Here is a 9,878-nt window from a genome sequence, read left to right on the forward strand (position 1 = left end):
ATCAGAAAGGACCCAAATACACAGCTTCTAGAATGTCTAGAGTGGAACTCCAATAGAACATGAGGAGATAGCACATTGTTCTATTTACTCTCAATGAGATAGCATCAACATTGCCTGGACACCATCTTTCCACCCCATGTTCTGCTTTCAGTACCACGGACAGCTCTCTCAACCCAAACTACTCTGGAGCTGGACAGGTGTGATTGACACGCCCATCCGACGACCAATCACTGCATGTTTTGGCCTCAGGGCCTAAACATGGATCAAAAGATGGGGCAACTCAGTGAAATATGGAAGGCCAATCCTGAGAAGACAAGCCAGAGCATAGCCATCCCTGCTCTTAAGCCCCATGGGAGGGATTTGTTTCAGTATGTTAAAGGATTATGGATACTGCCTTCGACTCATGGAGGGGTCTCAAGGCTTTTTGTCAAGGGGGAAAAATCCTCTGATCACAGTTACACTCTTGAACCCAGCATCCCAAAAGCAATGAAAAGATAAGTCACACAGGTGTGTACATCTACATTGTACTGTATCTCCTTTCTTAACCGCCTCTACTGAAGATGATGTAACAGTTTCATGTGTCATGTTCAGTTGTTGACATCTGTTTTATGAGTGTTGTTTTGATTGGCCTGTAGAGAACATGGCGACCTGTGTCAGTCAGGACATTCAGGGCTGGATTAAGATGGCCTGGGGCCCCTAGGCTACAGGATGCTGTGGGCCCCCTCGGAAGGCAAATTTCGCAACAAATTTACACAGATAGTGTCATAATTATGATCTAGGAACTAAGGATAACTTATATACTAAATATGACAGGTGCATTTTTCAATGTTACATCTTGTCACAATTCCGCAATTTTTCACCTTTGGCCATCCAAGGAATCCCTGGTAGGTGGGGGCCCCTAGGCTGCAGCCATATCTAGCCTGTGCATTAATCCATGCCTGAGGACATTTATCCTCTAATCAGTTTCCAAAGAGGCAAGTACCAAAACACATTGGTGTTTGCCTGTGATAGGAGTGAGCTGTGAGCTGACCTTAGTCACTTACAAGCAGGTTCGCTGACAGCTTTGGCTGGGCCCGGGATAAAACCATCTGAAAGGGCCCCCTCACCCAATACATGCAATGTAATAAGGACGCAATTCTGCCCTCCCCACCCATCTCCCTGGGCCTGGGACAACTGGCCCCTTTGTATCCCCTGTCAGCTTCCCTGCTTACAGGCAGGTGTTTATCCATGACTCGGGTGGTGGTCTAATGCAAGGGCTAAGCGGGCCCAGTCCCAGGGCACCCCAGATCCAGAGGGGCCGAGACAAGCTGAACCCCACTACCCCCTTCCCAAGCGACCTCACTATTATACTTGTAATATTGGCCTGTAAGATAGAATTGTCTGTTCTGGGCTACATGTGTCAAACAAATGTTGTCTTTTGATGTGGCTTCTGTCATTCACAAAGATATCAAGCAAGACGTGACAAGACAAGCGTAACAGATTTAAAACAATGTTTTATAATTATATAGTTTTCATGAGTGTTGCCATTATTGAAAACAATACTCTTGGTTTGGTGACACCCTGTGGCGTTTTGGAGAAATGCAGTCTCCTGTCTTGACCCTCTGTGTTTGCCCCCCCACCTGCACGCACACACCCCCACACACTCAGCCCGCCAGAAAAACGAATGCCAGGTTCAGGTATGTTTACTGTGTCAAGCAATCTTCATTACATTCTTGTTTCCAGGTTTTAAAATGGAATGTAACTTGTCTACTCAGTAGGCCTATATAATCATATTAATTTTGCATTTGCGCGCACTTTATGGGAATGTGCAGGGGATTAACAAAACTCATAAGAAGTGTATTTACGTTTTCCTCTTAACAATGAGGTCATCTGGCAGTAATGGCAGCTTGTCATTCATAGGTTCAACCACAGAGGTAGAAAATAACACTAGAGAGGACACAGCAATTTGCCACAGCACTGGGAAATGGCAGATGGAGCTTCCCAAATTCCTTTAGGTGGTGTCTACCTTCAGGCAATGCAAGTCAATGGAGAACACGCCCACCCCTGTCAAAAAATTCACTAAAACTGTGTGAATATGAAGTAACACATTAATCAAAGACCAGATTTGAAATGTCAGGCTAAAAATCTACTTAAATCATATGAGTCGATAAAATACATTTAAAAATCAAATAATATCTTTTATGAACATAGTTAGCAACGCACTTCAACACTTGTCCTTGTATAGTGTGTTGATGGACATTTTCACATGATTAAGCCATTTTTGACAGAGGTGAGCTTCGTTCTCCGTTAATTTCCATTTCTCTGATCTACCTACAGATAATGGCTGCTACAGATTGCCGTAAAAAGGGGGGCGGGGTCACCTCTAGTGTTATTTTCTACCTCTATGGGTTCAACATTCTACCAGGACATCACGGACTGCCTGAAGATGGTCATCTCTGCTGTTACAAGGCCAGATCAAGCCATGGGTGGGATTACATACATACTACTTCTATCATCATTTTTGCATCCCATACATCTCATTTGACCAAGGCCGTTTTACGTCCCTTGAGGGACCCAGACATAAATGCTTTGTAAAAAGTGTTAGAAATTGCATATGCAAAGTATATTGTACTGTAGGCTATGTCTTGTGAAACTGTATAACATTCAAATTAAGTTATATTTTCAGGGGTAGTGATAATGCTGTTGCAAAGGTGACATCCTTCAATATATATTGCCGGGAGAAATCCTTGTTTTTGTTCATAGAACGGCCCATGGAGGAATGAAAACCTCGAATGAAAAAGGTTTCCCTCATAGTTTAGTATTTAATGTTGTTGATCATTTTTATATGTTGTATCAACCAGAAGCTATCTGTCGGTGCTGTATTTCCGAGCCAGCTCCTACGTACAACGGTCCTCCTGTCCTCTCCTCTCGTCTCCCCCAGAGTTACTACCTGAACACAGAGATGGACCTCCAAGAGCAGGTGACACACATTAAGAAACTGCACCACTGCTGGAGATTGTGGTGATCTGCAGCACCTTCCCCAACCTGCACCAGGACTGCCTCTTCCTATTCACACAGTGAGTTGAGTCAGTGGACCCCATCTGTCACAATTGTGGGGCTAGGTTCATCTTGGGCAGTCATGGGTGAGCGGTTAGGGCGTCAGACTTGCATCCCAGAGGTTGCCGGTTCGACTCCCGACCCGCCAGGTTGGTGGGGGGAGTAATCAACCAGTGCTCTCCCCCATCCTCCTCCATGCCTGAGGTACCCTGAGCATGGTACCGTCCCACCGCACTGCTCCCCATGGGGCGCCACTGAGGGCTGCCCCCTTGCACGGGTGAGGCATAAATGCAATTTCGTTGTGTGCAGTGTTCACTTGTGTGCTGTGGAGTGCTGTGTCACAATGACAATGGGAGTTGGAGTTTCCCAATGGGCTTTCACTTTTTTTCATCTTTTTGGACGCTTCATTAGTTATGGGACACAAGCTCAGACTTGATAACCCCCTAGCTATCCCCCTTTGATAACATCCCCAGTTGAAAGGTATAGTACTGGTAAAGTGTCAAGTAATGGACAGCTACAACTCCCACGCCAATCAAGGCAACTTGTGGGGGTTTTGTTTAGCATACGATGGCACAATGGGCAATTTCCCATCTCATCCATTGCTCCATTTATTTTATTTTTTGAAAAATACAGGCATTTTTTTTTAGAAATAGTCAAGTTTTTTTTTTTTATCACACAAAGGATTCTACAGTAGTATGACTGTCTTTCACTGTCTCTTATTTCATGCTTCTACTTTTTGATATTAAACGGTCATCGTGAATCTTAACTGTGTCTTGTAGATCGTGCTTGAGGTACTACAAAACCAGCCCAGGAACACGTCTTTCAGACCTGTCATGATCAGCAGCTTCTACCAAAAGTAAGTTTGCCCCATTTTCATCATTCTCAGTCATGACTCATGGCTCATGTAAAATGTTCAGAATAGTTCAGGTTCAATAGCCATGTGTTTTAAAGGGTGTGTGGTGTTCAGGTATTGGCTACAGGACTGAGCCGTTTACCGCAGTCTGTGATGCCACACAAAGAGAAAATGGTTCCTGCGGACAGAGCCTGTCAAGACATTGGGTTCCCTGTGCAATGGTACCAGACACACTATTATGGCTGTCTTTTTATGTAAATTGTTGAATCTAGTCAAAGCAGCTAAATTGCAATCATGACTTGGATGACTGAGATTCATTTCAGATAGAAACCGTCAGCATCATAATATACTGTACACGTTGGGTTTTCATATTTGTCTTGCAGTTGTAGTTGTGGCAATCATTAGTAACGTTATTAAGCCTTTATTGTGTGTGTGTGGGTGTGTGTGTGTGTGTGTGTGTGTGTGTGTGTGTGTGTGTGTGTGTGGGTGTGTGTGGCCAGGACTTGTGAGGGGTGTGGACGTCATTCCACCTCAGCAGCCAGCGTCTTGGGGAATCATGTGACCTTACACGTCAGGTGAGCCCACGGCTTCATCCACATACCATCGGGGCTTAAAGAAAAAAAGCTGGTGTCAGGGTTTTCTCCCAGCGTTCATAGTTATATAAGCCACCTTGAAAAGACACACTTCCCAATTGGCCCATGCACCCTAAAAAGATTTTGTATTGCAAATGTAATTTCTGTTTGAGTTAACTTTTAACAAAACTGTTAAGCTGTTTATGTAAGGGGGCTGTTAATTGTTAGTAACCGGTTTGTTTTCTGATACATGTCATGTCTTTCCGATGACCCTGACATGTCCCTTACATCAGCTCAGTTGTTATATTGGACATTTCCATATTCAACCAGTCATAAAAGTTCAGATTTTAGGTCAGGGAAGTCATGGAAAAGTCAAGGAAAGCCTGAATGTGAGCTATGTATTGTCCTCCACGGGGCAGTCGTGGCATTATGGTTAGGGAGGTGGTCTTTCAATCTGGTGGTTGTTTGAATCCCACCTGACCTCTCCCTACACTTTAATCAATGGTTGAAGTGCCCTTGAGCAAGGCACAGAACCCCACATTGCTCCAGAGACTATAACAAATACCCTGAAAAATATTAACTGTTTGTCACTTTGGATAAAAGCGTCAGCTAAGTGTAATGTAATGTAACGCAAGTACTGTATGTGGAGACAAGAACACGATGCATGCATGTTCGTCTCTTTGTGTGTGAAGCACGACACATTAGAGGACTTCCTTTGACACTTCCTTTGGGGAAAAAAAGTGTTGGCAGGCTTAAGCTTGGACTCGAGAATGTTCTCCTGTTATAAAGTCTTTGTGAGATGGAATTACCAAATGTTCTGTCATCCAAATGCTAGTGCTAACGATACTGTATGAGGCTTCGGAAGGGAGGTTTACTAATTAGTCACTGTGCTTGAAGTGGGGGGGACTAACAGTCCACGTCACACTCTGCTAGTTGGCCTCTGTTACACTCAGCTTCCTCATGAAGGTAATTTCTTCCTCAGCCTCTTCCTGAAGGTCATTTCTTCTTCAGCCTCTTCATGAAGGTCACCTCGTCTCTGTTCCTGATGCCGTAGTCCTTGAGTTTCTTGGTGTCGTCGTCCATCTTCTCTCCTCCGTAGACCAGGTGGAAGGTCCTCCACACGTACCTCCAGCTGATGTGCTTGATGCCCCCCTCACGCTGCTGCTTCAGCTCCATGAAGCGCTGGATGGCCTTCTTCAAGTGGAGCACCGTAGCCTATAACAACAGAAACATGCATTATATTGATATACTGCCTCTTTATATACGCTGCTGCTGCTGACAACACAACTTCTTTACAGTCTACAACAACAGAAACATGTACTACATCGATATATTTATATACTGTAACCTAGAACAACAACAACAACGACATGCATTTATAACATTGTATTTATACGCTGCTGCTGCTGCTGCTTTAGCTCCATGTAGCGCTGGATGGCCTTTTTTAAGTGCAGCACTGTAGCCTATAACAACAACATCATCATCATCATCATCATCATCATCATCATCATCATCATCATCAATAATAACATTATCAACATGTAGTTATATATGCTGCTGCTGCTTCAGCTCCATGTAGTGCTGGATAGCCTTCTTCAAGGAGTACTGTAGCCTAAGACAACAACAACAGCGTCACCAACAACGTCATCAACATTATATGGTAACACTTTAGAATAATGGATGCAAAAAAGCATTATAAAGACGTAATAAATAATTAACTATTGATGAACAAAACATTAACAAACGTTTGTAAATGATTAGGAAATGTAAACAAATGCTTGTAAATGACTAGGAAATGTTATGTTAATATTTCATATTTATCAAACATTTACAAGTTGCTTGTAAATGAATAAAATAGTCTGTTATAAGGTGTGTAAAATCTTGAATATATCATTTGTAGATATTTTATAAAGCATTAATAAAGCTTAGTTAATAATAAAAACATTTGTTAATGTTTTATTCATCATTAGTTTATTATTTACTGAGTCTTTACTAAGGAACATTTTTATAAAGTGTTACCCATTATATTTATACACTGCTGCTGCTTCAGCTCCATGTAGCGCTGGACAGGCTTCTTTAAGTGGAGCACTGTGGCCTACAACAAAATATGTGTATTATATTAATGTATTTATATACTATAGCCTATAACAACATCAACATGTATTATATTTATATACTGTAGCCCACAACAACAACACTGACCTATAAGGCTTTGTTTTGTATGCATTTGTGCCACATTATTACCGCCTGATGTGGTGTTCTTGGGTCTGTTCACCTCTTTTCTTAGAATTCTGCACTTGTTTTGATGTCTGTAATAAAAGGTGTATGTGTGTGTGTGTGTGTGTGTTTACCTGTTGCACCACTACGATGGGCATGACTTCTCCATCCGCCTTCATGACTCGCACAGTCATCGCCTGGCCGTACTCAAGCGCCACCTGCAGGGAGGAAGGAGATATTGTGTATAGATATTTAACTTTCAAACTGCAAAAGAAATATGTTCAAACATTCAGTGGATCCTTTGTCAATTACACCTGCGCTTCTCATGTGGGGTCCATGGGCAATGCACGAAATTAAATTGTGGAGAGTTTTTCAAATATTTTGGGGGGATTTTACACCTTTCTCATACAACAGGGAGAAAGACAGGAAATGAGTGGGGAGAGAGGGATGGGGAAGCTTCCAGGAATGACCTCGGGTCACAATCAAACCGGGTCCCCGGTGTAATAGGGCAGTCATGGGTAGGCGGTTAGGGCGTCAGACTTGTAGCCCAAAGGTTGCTGGTTTGACTCCTGACCCGCCAGGTTGGTGGGGGGAGTAATTAACCAGTGCTCTCCCCCATCCTGAAAGCCTCCTCCATGACTGAGGTACCCTGAGCATGGTACCGTCCCGCCGCACTGCTCCCTAGGGGCACCATTGAGGGCTGCCCCCTTGCACGAGTGAGGCATAAATGCAATTTTGTAGTGTACAGTGTTCACTTGTGTGCTGTGGAGTGCTGTGTCACAAGGACAATGGGAGTTGGAGTTTCCCAATGGGCTTCCACTTTCACTATTGGTACAGCAGCGCACTAGCCCACGGAGCCATGTCACCCCCAGTAGGCCCACATTTAGAAAAACTGTTCCCAGTCCAGCCCCACCTTTGAAGTAAAATGACTATTTAGAACATTTAGACTATGTAGGTTACTGTAACCTGTGGGGTGATTATGATGGGGTTCTGTGGTACAGGTTCCGACCCATAGAAGTCCCCGGCCAAAAAGCGCTCGTGCAATAGTGTGGGGAAAAGTCTGTGCAATATTATTGGTTGACTGTGTGTTAGGTGCAATCAGGGACGATTTGCTATATCAATTGTTGTGTGCACTTGTGTTTCTTGCTTACCGCCATGTTTCATGTTTTTTTGCTTTTGTCTAGGACTCCTAGTCTACTCTATAATGTTTAGGCTATATCAAGGTCTATATCTTACTTACTGTATCATTGGGCTATATCTTTTCTGTATAACTCGGAATTACTTTGTTGCATAACGACCTGTAGGCTACTGCAAAGCGTTTTTGTTTGTTTCTTTTTTCCTTTGCCTTCCTGTCTCTCCTGTCTGACTTCCACTGCATTGTTGGTAGCAGGTGAGGTACGTACATTGTGAGCTTTTGGGGTTTCGCCAGAGCGGTTTCTCTCTCTCTCTCTCTCTCTCTCTCTCTCTCTCTCTCTCTCTCTCTCTCTCTCTCTCTCTCTCTCTCTCTCTCTCTCACACACACACACACACACACACCACTGTTCTTGGCATGTCCGGTGTCTGCGTGTTCATTAAACTCCTGGGAGCATTATAAACATCACATTTAAACATTATAAACATCACACAATCAGTTAATGTTACGTTCAACGACGACGTCTATTATTAACGTCAACGTTAACGTTGGATTACCTGCGAGTTGACCTCCTCCAGGGTGACTTGGATGGGCAGGTCGCAGAGCAGCGGGTCCTGAACTATCATGGCCAGCCCTTCCTCAAAGATGTCCAGAAACTCCGAGTGAGGGAGCTCCTCTTCGTCCTCCACTTCTTCCTCCTCCTTCAGCTGCTCGACCTCGTCTGCTTGTTTGGAAGACGTGTCCACGTCTGCCATGTTGTTTATCGCCGTTTAGTGGGCTACAAAAACCCACGAAAGTCCAGAAGCCAGCCACCCCCGACAGTAAGGGTTTGTGCCCTGTGGTCACTAGACGCGAAGCTAGCCAGCTGTAGGCTACCCCAAGTCAAAATTGTACTAAGCTTTTCGGCTAACCGGCGACTTTCTGTGATATTTCCTCACACATAAATGTTAACACATTCTTAAACTGTAAATATACTCCACTGCATACACAAAATAACCGGAGACTAAACCATAAAGCAAACTTGACTGCACTCTGGCAAAGCACTGGAGTAGCTATGTTTACAATTTCCTTCTGTGATGCTTGGCTTCTCCACACTGACAAAAACGGGACATGTCGCCTCCTAGCGGCACGGAAGACACTGCATACATAGGACATAGGTTTATGATGAAGTCAATGGGGCATTCCAATCCAAAAGTGAATCATGATAACATTCATAGGGGGGTTCCATCTCAATGACAAACACTATGCAACCACACAAACCTTTGCATAATGATTGTGTGATTGATTGATTGATTGCCTCTGTTATAACCTTATTGCCAGCAAAATGGTAATGACCAGGTCTTAATTGGTGACCTAAGACTCCCTGCATTGTCATAGCAATGGTGTTATGATGTTGTTGACTATTTTCAGCAAAGAATGGATGGGCCCGTCGACGGCCTGGTAGATGGTGATGGATGATGTGATAAGAACAACATTACATTGCACTTAGCTGATGCTTTCATTTCATTTAATTCGCTTTCAACTAGATGTGATAAAAACTAGATTTTCTAACCATGCAGAATTGTTTCTCCATTTTACAGTTTTTCTCGATTGGTTTGGCTAATTTCTCGAAACTGAGATGACATTCTCAAAACAACACGGACAAATATCCAAACCAAATTTCAATTTCCCACAACAGAATGGCATTTTTCATTGCTTTCATCAAATTTCAAATGCTTTGTACATGTCTCAAATGTTTAGTACATCTCGACAGATGGCTATGTACAAGTACCCTACAGTTGACACATTGAGCATACATTTAGCACATTTTCCAAATAAATTGACCTTTCTTATCTAAACGAATTAGACTATTCTCAGTCTAATGGTTGCCCTCTCCAAAACATGTCAGCATGATTTCATTGTATGAGTCATCATATGCAAAGTAGTCTACACAATTGTCAAAACAGTCAAGGACATAATATTTCAAGAATTTCTTTACTGTAAACAGTAAATTCATGACAGTGTTCAACAGGCCAGATGGTATTGTAACTTTAGTAGTTTGTAGAAAATAATTTTACAACCGTGTATA

The 9,878-nt window shown here is 43.1% G+C and overlaps 1 protein-coding gene and 1 non-coding gene across 2 annotated transcripts; one reads left to right on the forward strand and one right to left on the reverse strand.

Annotated features, from left to right (window-relative positions):
- Nucleotides 1-3,992: 3,992 nt before the first annotated feature.
- LOC134443680 (small Cajal body-specific RNA 14) lies at nucleotides 3,993-4,122 on the forward strand. The gene has a single exon (XR_010033707.1). It is a non-coding gene; the product is annotated as a small Cajal body-specific RNA 14 (non-coding RNA).
- Nucleotides 4,123-4,397: 275 nt separating this feature from the next.
- On the reverse strand, nucleotides 4,398-8,884 carry snrnp25 (small nuclear ribonucleoprotein 25). Its single transcript, XM_063215662.1, has 3 exons — nucleotides 8,368-8,884; nucleotides 6,813-6,896; nucleotides 4,398-5,676 (listed from the first exon to the last, which is right to left on the reverse strand). Exons 1-3 carry the CDS (start codon nucleotides 8,563-8,565, stop codon nucleotides 5,458-5,460), a joined length of 501 nt encoding a protein of 166 aa, XP_063071732.1. The 5' UTR covers nucleotides 8,566-8,884; the 3' UTR covers nucleotides 4,398-5,457.
- Between the last annotated feature and the right edge of the window lie 994 nt (nucleotides 8,885-9,878).

The sequence above is a fragment of the Engraulis encrasicolus genome, chromosome 2 (genome assembly GCF_034702125.1).
Source record: "Engraulis encrasicolus isolate BLACKSEA-1 chromosome 2, IST_EnEncr_1.0, whole genome shotgun sequence".
Taxonomy (NCBI): Eukaryota; Metazoa; Chordata; class Actinopteri; order Clupeiformes; family Engraulidae; genus Engraulis; species Engraulis encrasicolus.